Here is a 24,572-nt window from a genome sequence, read left to right as displayed (position 1 = left end):
GAAAAATAAGTTGAGCGTTTTATGTCAGTGTCATACATGAAATGTTTAAAATGAAGAATTGTTTTGTTAGAGGTAGTTGTTCAAGATGTATTATACTAAAAAACATCACAGTTTTAAAATGTGGTGTGCTTTTAGACATACGTCTAACAATTAAATGGTGAATATAGGCTCTGATCTATCAGTCGACCATGGCATATGAGAAACGAATGTGCGTTTCGCATACATTATTACGTCTTTGCGTTGTAAACCATTGTATTGTGAATTTTAACTAATAACCAAGTGTCTATAGCATATCCGTTTTAGAAAATGTGCTCGTATACTTATTTTAATGATAGGTTTATTTATTTTAATAAGACATTGAATATGATACATTGTATTCTTTTCAAGCGTGTTCTCAAGGTCGCTTTGGCAAAGGCTGCACAGGCATCTGTTTGTGTGATATGACACATACATCCGTGTGCAACACAGTGAACGGGAGCTGCACATGTGACGCAGGATGGATTGGTTCCGAATGTAATACAGATTTTAACGAGTGTGCGTCAGCTAATGACTTCAAATGTCCTGCAAACTCGACATGTGTCAATTCACGGGGTAGTTACATTTGCGATTGTGACCCGGGTTTCGAAAAGAGCAGCAACATTGATAACTGTACAGGTGACGTTTATTGCTTAGTTTATAAAGAAAAGATATATTTATTTTAAAACAAACTAAGATTCCATGATCTGTGGCGATATGATGACTATTCTTTAAAAAAAGGATTTGCCGGCGAAAAGATCATAAAAGGAAACTTTAATCAGGACAATAAATTCAACTACGTTTAAAACTTTACATACTCAAGTTATTGTAAACGTTAGTCTACTATATGAACATTACAGTTAAAACAAAAAAATGTGCTGTACTTATAGACTTAAGTCAAATAATTAGTTGTTAAATACAGACCATCATCTATTCGACATGATTCGACAGATTGATAAGAACGGGAAATTCACGTACCTAATGTCGACATTAATATTGTAGACCAGTAAATTTTGTGCTTTAACGAATAACAAAATATCTCTACATATTCTCGTTTACTTATTTAAATGATATTTTTTATTTATTTATATGAGACATCGTGTATGATACATGATAGTTCTTTTTCTAGTTTGTCTTCAAGGTCGTTTTGGCAAAGGCTGTACAAGTACCTGTATGTGTGATATGACACATACATCCGTGTGCAACACAGTCAAAGGGAGCTGTACCTGTGCCGCAGGATGGACTGGCACTGAATGTAAAACAGATGTCGACGAGTGTGTGTCAGCTAATGGCTTCAAATGTCCTGCAAACTCGACATGCGTAAATACTCTTGGTAGCTACAAGTGTGATTGTGACTCGGGTTTCAAAACGAGCATCAAAGGAGATAGCTGTACAGGTAACGATTGTAGATTTATTTATTTGTCAAACATCGCAAAACCTCGGCCAATGATTTCGGAACATACGAGTTGATGGTTATATTTTTACATATTGTTTGTGCTTTTGTGAATTATCCAATCCAGAAATTGCAGAATCACAACCAACACTTTTACGCATGGTTATTATTAATATCTTCTTAAAAAGATCTTTGTAAACCCGATTTATTTTGCATTGACTGTTCTACAGCGGTGACCCAACTTTAAACGGAGCAGATTACCAGACGTCTAAATTTGATATTATTATTTCCAGCCAATACAAAACTTGAAAATCAAGATTTTCTTAAGATGCTGTTTAGCCAATTTAAAAATTCAGTTTATTTTTACGGCGGATGACAATAATCGTACATTCACAGACATTTGTCGACGATTTGAACGAAAAACATATAGATAATTTATTTGACCCGTTTAATAACTGTCGAGCTTAAAACGAAATCACTAATTGTCTTCCGTTCAACAATATATTGTAAGTAAATGTCTTGAAATAATTCATCAAAAATTCATCGTTAACCATTTTAGGGCTACTCACTCTACAACCCCATTTCAATCAGGTTTTATACCTGACGATTTCACTGTCAACAAATTAGTCTCGGTATATCACTATTTCTGTTCTGTAAAGCTCTTGATGAAGGCAAATACATAAGAGACGTATTTTGTAACATTTCATAGGCTTTTGATAGAGTATGGCACACATGCCTAATTCACAAGCTCAGACTTTGTGGTATCACGGGCAAGCTTTAATCCTTGTTACAAGATAATCTTAATGCAAGAATACGGTGTGTTGTAATTTACATCAATACTGGTGTTCTTGAAGGGTCCGTATTAGGGCCTCTCCTTTTTCGTGTATACAAAAATGACATTGTGCGAGATATTCACTGCCCAGTGCGCTTGTTTGCAGACGATACTGAGCGTTATATAACCGTGGACAATCTGGCTGATGCGGCTATTCAACTCAACGCTTATATTGAAAAAATCTATTCATTGGCCGCAATGTGGTTGGTTATGTTCAATCCATCCAAAACCGAGTTCTTCTTAATATGCAGAAAAATCGACCGCCCGATTCATCCCCTCTGTTCCTTAACGACTGCAAAATAAATGAGGTTTCGTCCATTAAGCATAAACGCCTGAATTTTTCTAACTCATGTCCTTAGGATGGCAGAGAATAAATTTAATGAGAAGTTTTAAGTTCATCCTCGATACAAAGTCCCTTCTTACCGTATATAGCACATTTATTAGACCAATTCATTAATACGCTGATGTAGTCTGGGATAATTTAACTAGACAGGATGGTTTAGAACTTGAAAAGATTCAGCAAGAAGCAGCACAGATATTTAGGGGGAACAAGTCTAGCATCAGTGCAAAATGTATATAGTGAAATGTGTTTTGAACCATTAAACATAGGAAAACTTAACATTAACTTTCTTCTTCAAGATGTATAATTCCCTTTAATTCTCGTATTTGTCTGCACTGTTTCCCTCTAGCGTGGATGAAAGAATAGCATGTCCATTTCGTAATTCCGACAGTGTACGCAGCATTCCATGTAAATCACAGCTTTGATCACGATCCTTATTACCATCAACTATTAACATATGGAACGCCCTACCGGAACCTGATAGATCTGCACCTTCTCTCTCTACCTTCAAAGCGAACCTAAACAAAGACAAACTAAAAATACCCATGCACTACTACGATAGTGAGGGGACGCTTAATATTCGTCACGCCCGTTTGCGAATGTATTGAAGCAATTTATATGATCATGTGTACGCTAAAAACATTTTGGATAGTCCATATTGTCAATGAGATAAGAGATACATATCATCTTTTCTAAATGTGTTCAATTTATAATGAAAACAAGAGCAATCCTATTAGACAGTCTGTCCAGTTTCGAACCAATAACTTTGCTACTTCTTCTCTTGGGTGTTAAAGACATATCATAAAAAGCAAATTATCTGATATTCAAACATGTTAAGTCTTTCATCAGAGATGGTCATATATTTTAACACAACCCTATCTTATGAAAACACCTTATCCTGCTAACGATTCTCCATCCTCGCAACTGTTGCTTTTCTCATCGCAATTTTCTAAAGTTGCGGAAACACTGCCACTTTAATCTCTGTCTTAGTAGATAGAGCATATTACACATTAATATTGCTGATGTTTATAAACTTAATATCTATAATTTATAACGACTATATAATTTCTCCATTCCTTTACTGTATATTTATATATATTTTTATGCTTCACTAATTATTGTTTTGACACTGTGTACATTGCAGTAACATGTTTACTTGTTATGGATGGTATAACTGATCCCAACTTGAATCGGACACTATTGTTAGAAATCGTTTTGTTATGTTGCCCTTATTGTATACCTTATATACTTGGATGTAAATAAAGAGTTGTTCTGTTCTGTTCTCTGTTCTGTTAACACCTTCTCAGCAGCAGTTCCAGAAGAGAGACATAGCATAAGCTTTGAGCTTTTTTCTCAATTATTTCAATGCAGTCCTAAAATTAAGCATATTTTGTCTAAAGTAGCATGTATGTTTGTATTGTATTATATAGCTACATATATTCTACAAAAAGCTTAATAAATTCTGATCAAACCAAACTATCTGATATTGATATGTTTTCAGAGTGTTTAGACAACACTTATGGAATAAAATGTTTCAATACATGCGCATGCGTTAAGGAGCACACACTTTCCCACACCCAGTCATGTGACACTGTCAATGGAACATGCAAGTGCACTGGAAACTGGACGGGTAGTACTTGCCAAATCGATGTAGATGAGTGCCAAGAAGATGTGTGTAAGGATCAAAACGCCGTATGTGACAACACTGATGGTTCTTTTGCTTGCTACTGCAAGAAAGGCTTTGTAAAAGACGATGTTACCAAAACTTGTTCAAATGTTACGACAGGTATAGAGCACTTATGTATTATTATTAAGTTTAAATGTATATTATTAAAACATTAACAGGGACTTTGCTATTTGTACGAAATGTGTATGTAAAAGACAGTGTGCAATAAAGCGATATAATTGATAATCTTAACAACAATGCTATGATTTGTGAAGGGTACGTTAAGATGATTACGCGTTATACAATTTGGTAGTTCCAGGAAAGCAAAAAGACCTGCAGATAACACTGAACATTGACGCTGGGAGTATTAATCTTACATCAGACAGGGATTTTGCAGTGGTTGCCGGAAAAGTTACATTATCGGTATGTACTGACGGCATGTGCTTTTCATTTATTAGGTTACGATTACACATCGTGAAATACGCAATAAATTGAAAACGATTTTCGATTATATTTCGGTATATGGTGAATATTGTGTTTGATAATGAGTTCGGTTACCAAGTTCAAACACGTGTTTAATATAATAGGGCATAAAATGACGTATGATTTTTTACAAGCGTATATTAACAGCGTGTTATTTAGCCATATAGGTTAAACATATGTGTAAGTTCTTGTGACTTAACGCCATAGCCTTTGAGGACAACAATGCGCGAAATTATACATCATGAGTTGTAAATGTCAAAGAATATGAAGCCTATGAACGTGTTCAGTATTTGATCCTCGGACAATAACCATAACGTTTTGTATTAAAAAAAACTGGAGACATCCTTAAAATAACAATATGCTGGTTACATGTAAATAGCTGTTTGATTTAAATAATTGTCTATTTGTTTTAAGAAACACGATGTTTGTTTATAAATTATACATAAAATATATTGGCATTTTGTACTACGCACGTTTCATTGCAGCTACGGACCTACCTGTTGCGGTTTATTACAAATTTCCAAATTGTCATTAAGAATCTACGGTATGCTGTCTTATATGCAAGCGTTTCATGTGTACTTTTTAATCCTGGAATGAATTGCTTGAACTTCACGTATATTAAACTATACTGTCATATTATTTTTTAAATATAGTATTCTACTTGTTATCGTTTTCGCAGGAGCGGAAGCTTAGTAATAGACTTTACACTTTTCTACAACAACGCTGCTGATGCGGTTACAAGTGTTACTAAGGCACTAGGCGATCTTAGGAATGGAACAAACATCACGTATGACGGAAAGATTGTTGAAGCAATCTCAGGTGGGTGAATATTCAGGTTCACCAAAATCAGCTACTGCCTAATAAATCGGTCAATATCTGCAATGATATTTTGTTTCAAAGATTTCATTCATTTTAAGAGGCAAGCTGAATTGCACAGTATATCACTATAACGTGTGACGCATTGTTTGTCAGTATTAATGAACTAAGCAAGCTTTTCTATAGCCATCATATTCTTATTTGAAAAACTGATTACGGCAACTTGACCAGTGGCGACTAGACTAATTATCACAATTATTTTATTTCCCCTGAGCAGAACCACTTGCTAACGCCACGCTGTGTGGTTTGTTCGAGGAGATAAGAGGAGGTCCGTGTGAATACGGAATGGCGTGTAACGTTACAAACGGTGTGGCCTCGTGCGTAGTGAACATTGTGCCCACAGGTGCGTATGACTTAAAGTTTTATTCCAATCTATTGTATCATTCAATATTTTGCAATAAATAATATAAATAATAAGTACACTGTGAACAGTTATTACAATTGTATTAGTGAACAACACAAAAGATTCTCGTTGTAACGTTATAAAAGTCTTGTATGGTGTTTCTGAAGAGAATTGTAATTGAAAAAGTACTGATAACCATATCGCTACGTTATTAAACCTTGATTTATTTGAGGTAATTTTCATAATTCGGATTTAACATAATGTGTTTTGTTATTTTACCGAATAATTTCATGTTAAGTATAAGACATTTAAAGCATTTGCCTAGTAACAATTTCAACTTTAGAACATGCAGGTACTGATTGTATTTAAATTGGTGTTAACGAATGTGTACATTAGTGCACAGGTGAAGTCGCCTAGTCATTACAAGAGATAATGTAGAATAGTAACTACATTAAGTTCCTTCACAGGGGACGTCATCCAGTCATTACAAGAGTGTATGTAGAATAGTAAATACATTAAATTCCTAATAAGCATCTGAATTTGATTTTAATAATTCGTTCTCAAACTTTAACAGCAAATATCTATTTCGGTATAACGTCAAGTTATAAATATTTGTTTTATTAGGAAACATGAAGGGTATAATATATAATGCCATTATTATAGTAATGTTTAGTCTGTCGGACAATCTAGCTGATCGTTTGTGTTACTGGAGCAGATAGTATATCATCCTAAAAAACTTATTTCTTCTGTCTTTTATACAATGTTTCGCTGCCCTTTGTTTTTTCTGTCACGAGCAGTATATTATACTATAACTATGTTTTAATTTTTGGGACAAAGTCGAGCTGATAACGGCTGTTAGTCTGACAAACAATACATGTTATTATAACTTTGTTCTTCGCAATCTGTCAGACAATTCAAAGCTTTTCGTTGGCGTTTCTGTGACAAACAATGTATTATATAATAACTATGTTACTGATTAGGCTTCAAACAATGTCAAGGTGAGCGTTGTTGTTTGTTTGACGAGCTATCATACTGTAACGATGTTGTTGTCTATCATTCAGACAGTGTCGATGTTGATGATTGCTGTACTATAATACTGAGTTTTTCTTTTTGTCAGACAACGTCAAGCGTATAATTGCTGCTTCTGTGACGAGCAATGTTTCATACTACTACTATGTTATTGATTATATTTCAGACAACGTCAATCTGATCGTTGGTGATTCTCTGACAAAGCATGTTTGTTGACTGCAAGACAGATCCAAGATTTTCGTTTGTGTTTCTATGACGAGCAATGTATCATACTTTAAATATATTACTGATTATGTTTCAGACAATGTTAAGCTGATCATAGGTGTTTCTGTGGCGGGAGGTCTAATTCTGGCTATAGGAATTTGTACAGCGATATGTATTGTGATCAAAAGAAAAGCGAGGAACGCCAAAAAACACACCCTAAGGCTGGATAACCTCAATCGGTACAATGAGTAAAACAACATTTTTATTGTTCAGTGTCTTGACATTTTAAGTTATTAGACCTGTAATGAACCGTAATTTTGAATCACTAGACAAAGGTATAAAAGGTACGCATTGAATTGTCGAAGCTTGCTGCTTCGAACATGATTAAAGATAGGCGCCGATAGGCGCCGACAATCATGTTTAATGAACATGATCGAACTGAGCAGTATGTACGTGTTAATAATTATGTTTTAATCCGCATCCTGTCAACACAACAATTCGAGTTTGACACGTATCATATGTACTTGATATCAACACGCAGCATGGAATGTCGGCTATTTGACAGAAAAATAGGCATTTTCTGGTCTTTATACGCTTATTGATAACCAAAAAAAAATTGTATTCGTTCCGCAAAAGTAAATAGAATTATTTCAATATTCGAAAGTTCAAATATTCGTTGCCATCACTATCACAAAACGATCTGTGATTTTGTAAAAGTGAGCAAAGCTTTAAATAGTTTGAAAGTTTGAACACACAAAACTAATCGATTGTTGTTATTTACGCTGCTTTCAATAACGTGTTCAAAATACAATCGTTTACCTGTTAAATATAACGTTAAGTAAAAAACACTAATCAACTGTTCAGTTACTGCTGTAGAAATGATAAAGTTCATAATGATGCCAAATGCTACATAACTATTTGCTCAACATTTAGATTTGATGGACAAGGTGGGAAGGTATTTTGGAGATCACCATCCAAAGAAGTTCGCCATGAAAGTACGTGTGTTTGTTTCTTATTTTGTGTAGTGGTACACGTTATTACTTTTGATTGTTGATAACTATTAAATAAAACAAGGCCTTGTATTCTGGATATCGTAAAAAAACGTCAGGATATTTCAAAATAACTAATGGTCGTGCATTTTATTGGTAATTGGGAGATATTGAAAACATATTGTTCAGTCTGTTGTCTCAGCATAAATGTGAACTATTTTTTTCAAAAAAATAGTGCTTTATAAGTAGATCTATACGATGTCTGTATGAACGAATGAATTATTGGGTTGCGTTGCGGTTCAGGTACACTATCAAACACACTGGTAGAATTATTAAAATATGGTCAGTATATAATTCGACTCATTAAAAAATTTCAGATGAACCAGATGCCCCAAGGTATAGAACATGGCGATCCATGGCTCTGTCATTCAGGCAGGATGCCGTTCAGGTATAAGTAAAAAAACATCGACTACATGTGGGCCATGCCTTGTGAAAAAGGGGTTTAATGCATGTGCGTAAAGTGTCGTCTCAGATTAGCCTGTGCAGTTCGCACCGGCTTATCAGGGACGACACTTTCCGCTTTTTCGATTCTTTTGTTTAAAGTCTCTTGGAGAGCAGAAATGAAGATTTGGAGGAAAGGGTTGTCCCTGATTAACCAGTGCGGACTGCACATATTACTTTGGGACGACAATTTACGCACATACATTAAATCCCTTTTTATCAGAGCGCGGCTCATATTTTTGTTTCTTGAGTGATTATAATCTGGTTAACTATCTATATTATGTGGAAGTATTGTACAAAGAATGCTAGAAGATTGTTTCATGTCGAGTAAATTAAGTTGAATATTATTTCAGATTCCGAGAATAGTTGCAGACGAGAATTCAGGTACTGCAGGGTAGTGATTTACAGTACGAAGAAAAGGCCAGGAAAAAACACTAATAAATAAGCTTTTATTAGATTTCCTGTGAATTTCGATTCCACCGAATCATATTTAAAGTGTATATATGCAAATTTCGTTTCGTACACCCTATGTGGAATCTGACATTATTATTGTGTATAAGTTTTAATACTGATCAATGGTGTTTATCATTTGTTTTGAATGTCCAATTAGGTTTTCATAATTGCTATATTTGTTGTCTATTTTTATATATTTGTTTAATATGTGTTTTGTATTATTTTATTATTTTATCTAATGAAAAATATGAACGTTCAATTTATGTTGAAATACTAACAGAATTTGTACAATATTATATAAAATACTGATCATATTCAGATATAAAAAAAACATAGTCCATACGGTTCGTTTGTGTGAATTGACACCACAGGTTATTTTTTCAAGTCGTGACAACGCATTTTCAGTTTTAAACCTATTTATTCATGATCCAAAAGATAACAAGTACTTTATATATCAGCAAAAGCAACCAAAATGCCTTTTTAGCATATAAACACTAAAAATTCAAGTGACACTTTGGTATCTTTTAAAGTGTATTGTGGCGTTTTGTAAATAATTATGTACACTATGATGATTTGTGTAGCTACTCGTTAAAAAGGTGGTTATAACTTTCTTTAATACATAATATTAAGTTGCATGTGTTTCATACGTTTTGTATACTTTCTGTATTTTGTCTTACTACTAATTTTATTTCGTGTTTAAAAATATGCAAGATCTTTTCTATTAATTACTGTTTCCGCTGGTTTGTCTTTTATTTCTTTTTCTCTTTTAATTTTTAATAAATCATATAATATTTAAATTTACTGTTGTTGTTTGCATTTTAATACATGCATCTTATCGTGATCAAGGAACCTGTTTAAATTCTCAATATTTCTTGTTAATCTTCCATATGCGGTTAAGCAGTTTAAAACATCAGTTTAATTGCGTTGTGATGTTTTGTGTAAGTGGTTGCTTTCCATTCAGTAGAACGTTATGCTACCGTCGTCACAGCTGGTGTTCATTAAGCTAAGATTCCCATGACAACCACTGAAATAGTGAAGGACAAATAATCGACTAGACTCGATTTATCATCGCGCTTAGATACTACATAGCTTCCGATTATTCTACAAAAATTAGTGTTTTAAATCTTGTATATACAAATGCAATTTATTTAACACCTGTTAAAATCTTCGAAGTACTTTCTCTGAACTATGCAAATTTGTGTACCACCGCAATGAGGTTAAAACTGTAAAATATGGTTCTCTGTTTGCCAATGTTTTTAACTGATCACGAAATGTATTTAAGTTCCTGTTCTACAATCAAAGAGTATTGTCTGTAGAGGCGGTTTACATATATTAACGCACTTCAATACTAAACAACTACTACTACTGAACTTCTGGTTGTGTTTATGAGTAAAAAATATAAGAATTACTTCACAGAAAAAGGGCATTAACCATTGTAGTGAAGTGTTAAACGGGCTAAACACGTTGCGCTTAGGTCCGTAAAATGCGAATAACTTTATCGGGCTGACTGTTAAGTCGCTGTAACGCGAGAAAGTTCGAAGGGATCTGTGCACTTTCTTAGATTATACCGGGCATTTTATATTTAAATGATAAAATAGAAACATGCATAAACATAATTCATTATCTTGCGTTTTAAAGGGGTATTGTAAATGTCGTTTTAATAGTTTGTTTACCCATTTCCTAAAGTTGTTTATTTTCAACAGCGATATACTATTATGTCATTTTAACAAGTCTGCGTTTTAACTTAGTGTCATAATTACTCTGCATGAAGGAAACGTTCGTTTGATTTTAAGAGGCTTAATTTAAATAGCACTATAACGCTTGATAAGTAAGAGCACTTTGTTCATAATTCCCACGTTTCATGGACCCTTTTTCTGTTTACTTTCAAATGAGTGTCGACTCATAAAACATGTTGCACAATAATCGATAACTAGAAATTGACCCGCGACATAACTGTGCTAAACGGCCCCGTTTCATAAACGTTCGTACGCACGGTTTCTTACGTAAGTATACTTACGAAGTCCGTAAGAAAATTCAAGCGTTTCACAAAAAAATACTTACGCAACCACCTGCTACGAATTCGTAAGTTCCAACGTTAAAGTTACGCATGGTCTAGGCTGTCGTAGCGTTCGCAAATATGGCCGCCTTAGCTATTTCACGTCTTCACAAATTTTCCAAAATAAAAAAAAAAAACGATTTTAAGCGCATTTTCGACAAAAGAACCGTGACTTTTCTCTTGAAACTGACAAAATCGGTAAATTGTAATAAATTTATCTTTCTGAAGTACATTATAGAGAGCACAGTTGTTTCCCTTGTTTGCCAAATCGCGACGATAAAACAAGGTCAAATGTAAACAAAGTTGAATGGATTTTTGTTTTAAATTACCTCTGGCCATGCTTTGTACTACGGGATAAGCATTGTGTAAATACAGAAGAGAGGATTGTTACAGAAGTAAATTGTATATGAAAGTTTAATTAGATCGATGTCAAACTGGAATGTATGAAGCAAACTGGAAATTGGAATACATGGTCATGGATGATGCAAAACACTGGCATGTTTATTGGATCAACCACTTTTGGCACTAACGACTTAACAGAGTGTAACAAAATCAATGAGTTTCCTTCTAGGATTGAATTTACTGGAAGGTTATCTTTGATTCTGTTTGATGCGTCACTGAATTATTGTAAATGGAATGTCCAAAACAGGAGAAGCAGAACAAAGGTTTTCCCTTTGTAAATAAGGTAAATTTTTTATAATTTCATTTAAAAAATTGTATTGTTTGGGAAGTATTAAATGTTTGGATCTGGATACATAGAAGATACCAAAACATTATCTGGCTTTTACTCAACTGTGGACATCTCTTGAGTCTGTTTCCTGGGTAGAACTAGTACATACATGCCAGACAGCTAATGATAATAATCCAAATTATGATATCACAACTAAACATCTTTTTACCATATTTATAAAGGCTTCAAAATCATGTTTCAAATGAACAACAATAATAGATTTTTAGTTATTAGTTGATATCCAAGCGGAAACAAACTTTTTTGATTTTCGGTGATAATTTTCAATGTTCGATGAACGATGTGTTTGATTCAGATCAACTTTTTTTGCCAACTGGTCTGCAAGTATCTTAAAGAAGGTAAATATATGTTTTGTTCCCTATAAAAATAGACCTTTAGTTAACATGCATAGATTGCTTTACCAACATCCAACTGAAATATTTTTGGAAATGGTTATTATTTTCAGAAAAAAACCCTACTAAATTCAGTTTAAAAAACAACAATCTCTTTAATTATGACTAGTGTATTTATATTGTTTTATAATTTATGGCATAATTGAAAAGTACATCCATGTGACTATTTTGAGTTAATTTGGTGTTCAAAATGTAGAAAAATAACAATGGTATCATTTAAATAAATTGGTTGCCATGGAAGCAAATGTACTACACAACACAAAATTATATATTTTCATATGTTATTATTTTTATTTGAACAAGTCAGTGCATTTTAATCTTACAAAAATTACATTTACTTATAATAAGTAACTCAAAAAAGTAATTAAATGTTAGAAAACATAAAAATCTCAGAATTGCTTTTCACAATTTGAGATACAATAAAGAAGGGCTTTGCACGTTTTACGGCCTTATTGTTTAACAAGTACTTACCCGTAATCTCATTTACTATTGAAATGGTATTAGGCATTCCATTGATCACAAAACTAAGAATAAAGATCAAAAGGAATTGTGCACAGATAGTAAAACTGACCATTTTCCAAATTTAAGGAACAGATACAAAATAAAAAAGAATACATGTACTGTAAATCAGGGAGCAAAATGCCACTAATGATGTAGACTCAACCTGAAAATACAGCTTTTTTATGAGTATTCATCATGTGTAATGGATACAATTAAACAGGGTGATGATTGGATAATTTTTAATGATTCTGTTTTTTCTGTTAAATTTTGTTATTTCACATGGGTCACATATATCAAGTATAAAATGAATGCTTAAATATAAAATTCAAGATGGCCGAGTGTTATAGGTTAAATAATTTAAGGACCCCCATGGATACCAATATTTTTCTGGTGTTTTTATCTCTTCTAAAATTCTATTTTGAGGTTAAAATCTAGCAATTTAAGGCTTCTACTGACATACTTTAAAAAAATGCCTGAATCTGTGAACAATTCCCTTTAAGGTTAAAACCCTTTGGAATGCGGAATATCAACTCCTTAATTTAGAAATCCTCCATGTCAATCAATAGCAGTTTGTTCCACTGTTAATCAGCGCAAATCTATCCAACTTTGACAGTAAATTTCAACATCGTATTGTTACTCTACGCTCGTTTAACCCCAATGAGTATTTCAATTTCAACAACAAAGCAATTGTTACACTCAACAAACTTTAAAAACGCTGTTTACATTATAAGCGATAACTTCGCGAGGGGCCAGTGCCTTTTTCGTCTGAACTAGTTACCAAGATCACAAGTTATATATGTTTCAGTTCACCTGAATGAATTTCAACTAATCAAGTGCAGTTATTTAACGTCACACAAAAACACGTTTAGCGTCATAAAACGTCGACCTCATTTGAAAGCATTTCTGCTGACGACTTCACATTTATTTATTTTAAAAGAGAAAAATAAATGTATACATAACAATTAGTTTTATTGCTTTTCTACTAGTTCTCGTAGTGTTTATTATAATCTGACAGATGGCGCCAAATGTCAGTTTTACGTCTTTTAAAACCTTCAATTAAAGAGCGCAGACTGGTTTTACGTTAGTAAGATTCGTAAGAATTCTTAAGTCTGCGAACGCGTTTATGAAACGTTCGTAGGAATTGGCGTAAGAACGTCCGTACGTAAAAATCGCAGAATTCTTACGAAAAACTTAAGAATTGTTTATGAAACGGGGCCATTATTATCTTAGCGGATCTTATCTTAAATCCTTGACTTTTTCATTTACGATCCGCTAATACCCGTTTTATGAACGCCGTCGTAAGTATCGAGTCGCAGCTAAGATTTTAATTAAGCGTACGATCTGGAAAATCGCGAACCAGGCGAAAAACCCCACACGATTTCCCGCGTTTATGTCAAAAAAGCAAGATGGCCGACAACGTAAACAGAGGCAAGTAGTTAATGATAGTTATGATTTACTAATAGAAGTACTAAATGTAGGAATATCATGACTCATGTCTTCAAATATTGTAGCGTGTATGTCTGTCAATTTTTCTCGTAATTGATACTGAGTTTTTATTAAATTCATATCGTTATTTTACACCAAAGAATCGAAATGTTTTATGCATTTATTTTATGTATTTATTTCCAAAATTCTAGTTGCAAGTACTGTTATAACGAAATCATATTTTCCGGCGTTTGGAACTGTCAGCCTTTAAAATGACAAATCGTTATTGTGTTTTTCGGCGTTAGCTGAATAAGCCAGCTTTTCACCCTGACTTGACCTTTGTAAGTGTCCAATAATACTCAAATAAAATTTCCCGCGGCTAGGTACGAATGAATACACTTCATTTATTCCATTGGCTGATTTGAGTATAACACCATAACATTGGAAACATATCCGCGTCTTTGTAACACTGTTTTACTGCATGAAACAATTTTATCTCTAATGAAAAGGCTCAATAGATAGAACAGTTTTACAATCCATTTTCGACATAAATACAGTTTGTGCGTTCACCTTTTATTTTCAGAGAATGACCAGCGCAAAAGCGTTTATACTAGTAGCTATGTTGTCATATTTAGTACTTACTTGCATTGCATTTCAAATCGCGAGGTTTCGGGTCAACTCCCGGCCATTTGTGAAAGTCAGAGTTTATATACAGTTCATCACCGGAGTTCGCAGAAGGGGTTGCGATCATTGTGTTACACCGGTCTTACTGACAATAACGTACTGACTGTAATGCATTGCATTCCAATCCGCAAGGTATCAAGGTCAGTTTGCGGTCAGTTGCAGAAATCTTTATATAAACGCCGTCTCGTAAACTTTGTGCACTTGAAGTCTGTTTTGATCAGAAAGATACTAAATAAAGATATTCGGCGATATTATTGTGGTATGTCAATCATCGATTTTTAATATGGTTTTAACATTTGCATGATAAGGACCTATTTTGATAAAAATAATTAGAAATATTTATCCATTTAGACCAGTTTATTAAGCATGAGCACAATAATTCACTATACTATAATTATGCAATTAAATAAGATTCGAGTATTGCCGGCTGACCTATATGCAATCGTTTATTTTCATGTTTCTTGTGTTTTTCTATTCTGTAAATATAGATATCTGAGTAATAATATCACATAAAGCAAAATAAGCCACGAAATCTGGCGCAACACCCCGTAATTGATTTGCTTATGATGTAGCTAAGAACTGCGCAGAAAAAGGCATCCGCTACTTTTTATCTCATAGAGATAACTTTTGATCGTTCATAAACATCGACCACAATCAACGCCGTATATCTTTTTTAAAAGATATTTCTTGTTATATCTAATGTTTTGGCAGAAGAGTATTCGAGTATCAATCAATACATTATTTCTATGCCCCACATTTGAAGAAAACTATTTATTTTTATGTTTGTTTTTAGTGTAAATGTATCTCTCTTTTCAAGGAAAATTCTAATCTTACACATTTCCGCTTCTTTCGCTATATATTTGTTTTCGTACTTCTTCTACTTCGTACTTATAATGAGAATGCTCCTCGAGTAGGGAGCGAACCCACGAACTCCCGATCGCTAGGCGGACACCTAATCCACTACACCACCGCGATAGTATATACGGATGCCTACTGTATATTTATTTTTGGCATAGATTTTACTTTATTACACAGTGTACATAGCTTTATAATTAATTTTCAATTGTAAACACAAACCTGAAAACTATCACTCAATTTCAGAGTGAACAGCATTTGATTGTGTAGCCCCACGATAGACAAAGTTATAAAGAAATGGACGGACTTTAAGGTATATTAACAAATGAAATCTCATGACCCTTACTTACTAACTTACTCTTACCACAAAATGATTATACAAAATTCACAATGTCAGTCACATGTAAGATTTTTAAAATGAAAGTTAGACTGGGAGCAAAAGGTTAATTTTGTACTTTGAGTTATACATAAAAACATTTCTAATGAATTTGCACGGAATAATCATTAGGAATAATAATTGTTGTGTATTGTGTGCTTGCTGTTTTCTATTGACAATTCCAGTCCAGTTCATGTATGTAAATATTTTTTAACATATTATGACATATATTTAACATAATTATTTCTTATATTTAGGTTTTTGGTATCCATTCATCACTTTTTTCGTTCAACTGTGGAATGTTTGAATTTGAACACTTTGTACTTTCTTTTCAGACGCACAAAAACAACCATGTGTGAATAATGAGATCTCATCCATCACATCAGTTGAACAAAAGTTGGTAAGATAATTAATCAAGTACACAGTATAAAGTTAGCACATTTATTCGTGTAGGTGTGTCAATGTTACAAAACACATAAAATAAATAAGGTTTAACAACGTTATCATAATCACAAATTAATTATGTGTCATAAATATCGTTATTTATTAAGTTACTTGGTTACAGATACATTTCAAATTGTAATAAATGCATAAATCAAAATATCTTTTTGTCATTGAATGTACATGTTTGTATGTATGACAGCTCATAAAGATCGATTGTCTTTATTTATTAATGAATATTTAGTCCGCAGTCTAAAGTCTATTTAGTCCGCACAGGCTAATCAGGGACAATTTTCTGCCTAAACTGGATTTTTGCTAAGAAGAGTCTTTCTTAAAACGCAACATATAATACAAGCTGAAAGTGTTGTCCCTGATTGGCCTGTGTAGACTGCACAGGCAAATCTGGGACGACACTTTACGCACATGCATTAAACCCCATTTGCTCAGAGCGCGACTCATATATAAAGTTATTATGGTGATTTATTAAATACATGTTATTTAAAAACAAGAAACCGTCGGAGACGGTTGATGCTCCCCAAAGTTGTTTTTTGTCACAATATTGCACTATATATTCAGATAAAAAGAAACGTTTTGAGGGCACAGTAGTTGGGGGGGGGGACAATAAATTTTTATAGACAATTTCAAAGGGCCATAACTCTGTAAAATATCATCTGACCAGAATCCGCTGATAATATGCACATCTCCTCTTGGTCGTGAAGCTTCCCATAAAGTTTCATTGAATTCCGGTTATTAGTTGCTGAGAAATAGCCCGGACAAGAATTGCACTATATGTACAGTTTATGGAAAATTTCAAAGGGCCATAACTCTGTAATAAATCATCCGACCAGAACCTGCCAATAATTTTTTATAGACAATTTCAAAGGGCCATAACTCTGTAAAATATCATCTGACCAGAATCCGCTGATAATATGCACATCTCTTGGTAGTGAAGCTTCCCATAAAGTTTCATTGAATTCCGGTCATTAGTTTCTGAGAAATAGCCCGGACAAAAATTGTGCACGGACGGACAGACAGACGCATGGACAGACGAAGCGGTGACTATATGCTCCCCAAAAAATTAATTTTGGGGGCGCATAAAAAAGGTTAATCACATTTCACAATACCATTTGTAAAAATCAATTGAATATTAATTTTTTTTAGCAAATACAAAAAAGTTATTGTTTTTTTTTACATGGACTTGTAGAAAATAAATTAACGAGTATACATAAGCTAAAATAACATATTGGATTACTTATGTTATTTTACGAGTCATATTCATTCATATATAATCATTATAGGAAATCCGCGAAACAGCGCATGTGAGGCCCAGTCATTTGAGCGGGTAAGAAAAAAAAGATGTGAGTTCCATGAAAATTAAAGATTAACTTATGAAGTGTAGATCATGAATGTGTAATAATGAATCAACAATCCATCTTTACATAAATGATACAATTCATTCTCAAGAATTTTTTATATGAAACTATTAGTTCCAACAGAACCTTGTCTGATGTGCAGTATACACAGTACATGCTCTTTAAAGAACAAACAGAAACCACATCTCTTTATGTTACAATGTTAACCTTTTATTTCATCACTTGTCTTACAAATACAAATTTTATTAACATAAAATGTATTTCATTTTCAGATAGTGTTCCACTTCATTGTTCCCTAGCTGTAGAGTTGTTGGAGAAAACCCTGTATTGTTATGTTACAAAGATAATTAAATAAAGGAGTAGAATTTATTTTCACTTTGTTATACTATAAAAGAAACATGTAATCATCCTACGCATTGCATAAATGCTTATTGTAAAAAGTGTGTCTTTAATGAAAAAAATCCAAAAAAGAACGGCAGAAATTGTCAATATCCACACTTTTACAAAGATGTTGACCACACTTGACCGAAATGCAGCAGCTCATAGACAAGAAATCATTAACTTATTAAGTTATTTTGTATCATTAGCAGAAACTTAATGACCATCTTTCATCAACAAAGAGTCAAATATTGAATATTAACACATGTCGCCGAACATAGACTGACCACATTGACTCACCTATAGCACTTCGTGCACATGTGAGCATAAAATAGCAACTACATAAATAAGTTAATGATGTGTTGTCCATATAAGCTGCATTTTGGTCCTGTTGTGGACTGTGCACAACGCCATCCACTTCTTGTGCCTAAGTAAGTTGTTCAGGCAGTGGCACCTGCTAATCTATGCATAAGTTGTGCAGGCGCATTCATGCAGGCGCATTCATGCAGCCACTGCTTGACAGCACTCATCGAGTCTCATGAATAAACAACCGCCAATTTTATGCGGACACCTGTCAATAGAGAATAACAATCAATATTAACTAGTGATTTAATTACAATATCCAATTTATTATCAAAACTAATGATTATTATGCATTTTATTTAATTGATTTACATTTTCAGATAATAATTAAATTTAAGACTAAAATGGGTCAAGAAATAAATTCATTAAACAAAATTTGCAATAATCTATGGCATCCATTTTTATCAAAACATGCACATGCATATGAAAGCAACTTTAAAATCTGTATCAAATGTTTTTTTTAACTACATGTGTCTCCTTCACTGATGCCCCCATGTCACGTTGAGATACACAAACAAGTCAATCAGTCATTAAAAGACAAATTTCTTCAGTACAAACAACTTGTGTATATATGCTCAAAACTTGAAAACAAATAACAAAACAAATTTAATTACACATTTGTGTACAGCTACAATTCATTAACACATTAAGGTCATTCAGCAGTTGCTGTTATGCACAATCTATCCACAGATGAACAGACAGACACAGAGGACGAACAGGTGCAATTCTTACGGCTTTCCACGGTGTACGTTTACTAAATTGTTATGATGTAGATGTGACGATTACAATTATGCGCTAAAGATTATTAAAGGCATAAAGCATCACACTTTTTATCCAATATTTTGTGGGGAGATTTATTTTGTGCTTATTAAATGGTGTCTTATGTTGATTAACTGAATGTGTTTAACTGTTTTGAACTAAATAAACATACATGTAGTAAGTTTACATACCTAAATCTACTCTTTGGCAGTCCAAAAGCCCTATCAACCACAGTACACTTGACTGGGCATTGTTGTACCTATTGTTGATAGCCGGAGTCCCCCAGTAGGTGTCTCTTGTGGTTTTCTTCCAGAAAAGTCTAATAACAAATTTATAATAAGCTAAGTTTAAGTTGGAAAAATCATTGGTTAAACGGTTTATGAAGGTAGCTATAGGATGTTCGCAAGCTTAACGCAATCTTAAATTCATTTAAATTATAAATTTTAACATTGATATGCATATTTTATTTGTTGATACAGTGTGTACACACATACAGAAATATAATTGAATCTTTTATGTTGTTGAAAGAAATTAAAAGTAAAATTATGTATGCACATTAAACACATTATATTTTAGTAATGTGCAATGCATTGATGTAAAAAATAAAATATTTGCATCATCATAACAGTAGTATTCCACTTTTTCCTAGCCAATACTAGCCATAATCCCTCTAATGGTATATCCATAAAAGCACATTATTTATTGTCATACCTTCAAACCACGGACAAAGACAGAGGCGTCGTGTGTGTTGACCCAAGCCATTTTGACACAATCTCAATGAACCTGCAAATAAACTATACTTTAATATGTGAAATGTTTTTCACTAACTTTGTTGAATGATTGGGGCATCTATTTAATTCACATGTTTTATGATTTAACACTATTAGTTAAGCCACTTCTGACTGACAAGTGACATTGTCATTGGTAAGAGCGTAACTAGATCAAAATATAAATTTGCTACCTTGCATCTCACCGTGCAGTGTGAGATATATGTTGCTCAGCTACTGTATATATTACTGTACAATTCATAAATCTAATATTGACAGAGCATTGATATTCAAATGTTGGGATTGCAAAGTTTATGACTTATAATCGTTGGGGCAGATATTGCAGACATTATACAGTGCATTATTTATTATTCATTAGATAGAAAAAAACTTCAAAACTTTATGCGCAAAAGGCATATCAAGATATTGCGTCGACAACTAACTTACATAGCAGCGTCCGAAATGTGAAATATCCGAATGCTAGTTCACCCGTTAACATTCAATATTTAATGACAAATGAACTGTTTTACTTCAAAAGAAACCATAAAACATTTGTTTTGATAGAAATTAAATAAAGATAACTAAATACTTACCTATTTAACGAATTAATTATCCAAACATCACAAGTTTCATTTCCCTTGGACGTTTAATGCAGAGAATGATATAACGAATATATTTAACGTTATCAAACATAAATACGTCCAATAGTATCAATATTTCTCCATCACGGAGATCGCTAAATCCTTTCTTTCTCGAAACATTCTCATCTCTCTTGGTTGACCAACGTTTAAAGCGCGTGCGGCCGCCATGTTTACGAACGCTAAGTGTGGTCTTACCCAGTCGTAGCTTTAAGCACAAATCTTACGACATCTTAGCTGCGATTTCTTTGATAAAACGGTACGCAGTACTTACGATAAGCGTACGACAAAATCCTCCGAATCTTACGTAAGATCATGCTAAGATCAGTTGATAAAACGGCCTCCTGCAACCGGCCCGCTTCCGATATAACAACATGAGGGCCTTTGGTCTGCATGCCGTTATACGGCTAGGGTCTATTATCGTTAATATTACATATCACCCTGCTTTGTTTATTCACTAAAATAAACCAGCTTGCCGTACTTTAATTTTCATCCAATTATTTAAGTGATTTATGACGTATTTCGTGTGGCGTAATTTATGTGACGAATCATACCAGTTTAAACTAGACTCTCGGCATTTTTGCAAAAACACTTCTTACTGTTTAACGGTAATTTTTTAAAGAGCATCGAACGAATTCAAAACATGCGGATTGAGTGTCTGACATGTATAATTGAAAACTTTAATAGGTATAAAATAAACCGATTCGACCAGTCATTCGATTTCTTAGTTTTGGTCATATTGGATGGAATTTGTTACAATCGTTTCCAAAAAACCTCATCGTGGTTTAAATTATATTCTAACATGGCACGTGCCAAATTTCAGATAAACAAAGAAGAAAATCGTCTATGGGTTTTTCTGCAATAATTATGGGCAGAACTTATATACTGAAATCACGCGCTGTAAGTAAACAAAACATGCCGATATATTTTCTATCAGCGTAATAATCCGGTATTAAATGGTCACGTCTGATCGACAGTACAGCCGAAAGTAATTTTTATGGGCGGAACTTCACATAAAATAGTACACAAGAAAAAAATACTTTGCATAAATCTTTAGTAAAAACCGTGTTAGAATTGAAATAATTCGTGAACTTCGCACTCGTGATTTAATCCCTACGCATCTTAACTTCCGGCCATGGGTTATTCGACAACAAACTATAACGTTTACGCGCGAATTATTTCTCAACTATGATCGATCATTGATGGATGGAAGAATTAAAAAGGGAAGATTATGTCGTTGCAATTGTATTGTTATACGCGTGCGGTTAAAGTTGTCTTAAGTGTAAGCGTGTCGTTTAAATAATTTTGTTTGATGATTCATTTTAAAGCTGAAAGCGTGTTATCAAACTTATCTATAGTTTTAGTTGTTATCGCTATTTTAACTTTCCTTTTTGTGTGCTACATTTAATAATTATTTTTTACCATTTTTTTCCATGATTTAGGGCCTAATTTCATTTTTCGCCGTGGGCTAAAACTGAGTGTGATTTCGTAGAAGTCGCTCGATAGGACTTTTAAAAAAAATTATTTAATCTGCCCAGTTTCGATATGATCAGATTGACGCGGCGGATACGAATAATGGCCGTCTCGTGACGTCAAAGTGTTATTATTTATAGAAAGTATAATGTAATATTAAATTTAACGATTTAAACAAGTTAAACACATATGTCGAGTCAAAGTCAGACAGATTTAAAGTAAACATGCACAGACAAAAGTGGCATCCCACGTTACCATTGTGTAATGAGTCACTGGGGTAATTGCAAAATACCCTGTGCATACTATAAATGTATACACGGGATGCAAATGTCCAAATTTCTCTACAACACCATGGTCCTAATAAGAGCCGAACATTACCTTCCGAAAGCAATAAATACAAAATAAGCTGTGTCAGAACTATAAAAACATTACATCTTCAGTAGCAATGTGTATACTTCTGGAAAATTCTTATCCAGTGAATATTTCCTTTAGTAATATCTTTTATGGTATGAAATTCTTTTTAAAAACATATATCCGAACAAGTGCATGTGTTGGTTAAGTTTTGGATAAGATTTCGCCTAGGTATGTGACTTGGGTTCTATTTATCCGAAAAATCAATGAACAGCCAAAAACGGATCACATTGAACGATAGAATATCATGAACATTTCGACAAATTGACAGATTTACGGGAACTGGCGAACCTTAAGAAATACGCCTACGATTTAGATTTAAACCTTACAAACATCGACCAAAAAAATAGACTGGTCGTACATGAGAAACCTACTGGACGCAATCCTTTACACCGAGGAAAAACATATTGATAACACGAGGAGCAATATTTCAATCAAGAGCACTATCATAGTTTAAATGTACACGCCACGTGTGATCATAGAGGTATTAAGGAATGTTACAAAAAACATAATTTTACCTTCTTTGAATTTGTCTTGAGTATTCCTCTTTTATATCCATGCATTTCTATTTACATGCTGTTTAACGCACCAGATATTCCGTAACACTTACTAATGAACTTGTACCATTCTTTATTTCCATCGTTTGTTAAACACGAGACGTCCTTCTTGTTCACACTTCCAAGTTGAATTTATTAGTTTGCGCCTAATAACTCACATGTGTTCAGTTTTAATGGCTTAACGATTACAATTAAATCTACATTAAGTATGTGTCTTGGTTTAAATATAGCCTGATCTCTTGTGTGAAACAGGCACGCAAATGGGGAAATATAAAGAAGTATTATTTGATTGCAACAATGTATCATATATGTTATGTGAATTAATATATGTACCCGTACGTCTAGAGTTAGATTGCATACATGTTATTTGATTTAATCATAGTTCAAATGTTTTCTCCAGCATACATGCCACATGGCCTGGACGTCACAATGATGCCCATGCATAAGGAACATCAGCACTGAGGCTTATCGTCATAAGACTATGATCATGAACATATTTGTCATGTCCAAATCACAGTCGCATCCCCATTTATGTCTTGCTAATTCAAAGTTATAATCTGTGCCATCGAGTCTATTTTCGAACCTAGTATTAGTAATAACAGGTTTCCTTGGCCTAGTTATTTCACACGTCTGCATGGTGCATATTTTGTATTCGTGATAATTATCTGAGGACAAATATATTACATAATTTATTCACATATGATATGACAGCCATTTCAAAAGATATGGAAAAAAACGCACATTTAAATGCAGATCATAGTCCATGATTTGTAAACAAACCCGAAGCAAATTCAGAAAACAACAACAAGTATATTGTATACCCAACCCCATGAAGTTGGTAAAGTTTGTCGATTGTATCCGGTACATGTATAGATGGCGCTAAATTTTAAAAATACACAAATGCCAATTAGTCCTTTAGAAATATAAGAAAACCCATATAAGAACTTTTCGAAAGCCCTACGACAAAAACAAAAATAAAATAAATGCTAATGTCACTTATTTTCATTTTATGTTAATGATAGTTAATTTAATAAAAAAAATATGATGTGCATCCATATTTTTATCAAAATCAAAACACCATCAAAAACAAGAAGTTCCTTGTATTTTATCTGTTAACAAAAATTAAAACTCAAGTATGTTGCATTTTTTTTTCGGAAGTATGAGACCATCTCGACTCGGCGCTGTTAATATTTATTTATTATTAAACACAATACTGTATAAAATTCGTGCATACCGTCCTATATAATAAAA

General features: G+C 33.4%; 1 protein-coding gene and 2 long non-coding RNA genes across 4 annotated transcripts; 2 read left to right on the top strand and 1 right to left on the bottom strand.

Annotated features, from left to right (window-relative positions):
* Window positions 1-404: 404 nt before the first annotated feature.
* LOC127848061 (fibrillin-1-like) lies at window positions 405-9,860 on the top strand. The gene is made up of 11 exons (XM_052380358.1): window positions 405-654; window positions 1,145-1,411; window positions 4,082-4,366; window positions 4,560-4,669; window positions 5,215-5,273; window positions 5,409-5,548; window positions 5,823-5,948; window positions 7,279-7,420; window positions 8,115-8,176; window positions 8,548-8,618; window positions 9,025-9,860. The coding sequence occupies exons 1-11, from the start codon at window positions 441-443 to the stop codon at window positions 9,067-9,069; spliced, it is 1,521 nt and encodes a 506-aa protein (XP_052236318.1). The 5' UTR covers window positions 405-440; the 3' UTR covers window positions 9,070-9,860.
* A 5,788-nt stretch (window positions 9,861-15,648) lies between these two features.
* On the top strand, window positions 15,649-18,344 carry LOC127848063 (uncharacterized). The gene is made up of 4 exons (XR_008034337.1): window positions 15,649-16,098; window positions 16,497-16,561; window positions 17,901-17,944; window positions 18,248-18,344. It is a non-coding gene; the product is annotated as an uncharacterized LOC127848063 (long non-coding RNA).
* Window positions 18,345-18,910: 566 nt separating this feature from the next.
* On the bottom strand, window positions 18,911-21,169 carry LOC127848062 (uncharacterized). Of its 2 annotated transcripts, XR_008034336.1 has the most exons (4): window positions 20,836-21,169; window positions 20,187-20,258; window positions 19,667-19,794; window positions 18,911-18,924 (listed from the first exon to the last, which is right to left on the bottom strand). It is a non-coding gene; the product is annotated as an uncharacterized LOC127848062 (long non-coding RNA). The 2 variants fall into 2 exon arrangements; XR_008034335.1 differs by lacking the exon at window positions 18,911-18,924 and having other exon boundaries at window positions 19,247-19,794.
* Window positions 21,170-24,572: the final 3,403 nt, after the last annotated feature.

The sequence above is a fragment of the Dreissena polymorpha genome, chromosome 10 (genome assembly GCF_020536995.1).
Source record: "Dreissena polymorpha isolate Duluth1 chromosome 10, UMN_Dpol_1.0, whole genome shotgun sequence".
NCBI classification, from domain to species: domain Eukaryota; kingdom Metazoa; phylum Mollusca; class Bivalvia; order Myida; family Dreissenidae; genus Dreissena; species Dreissena polymorpha.
The sequence above is the reverse complement of the archived record's forward strand: the minus strand, read 5'-3'. Positions and strand labels throughout refer to the sequence as shown.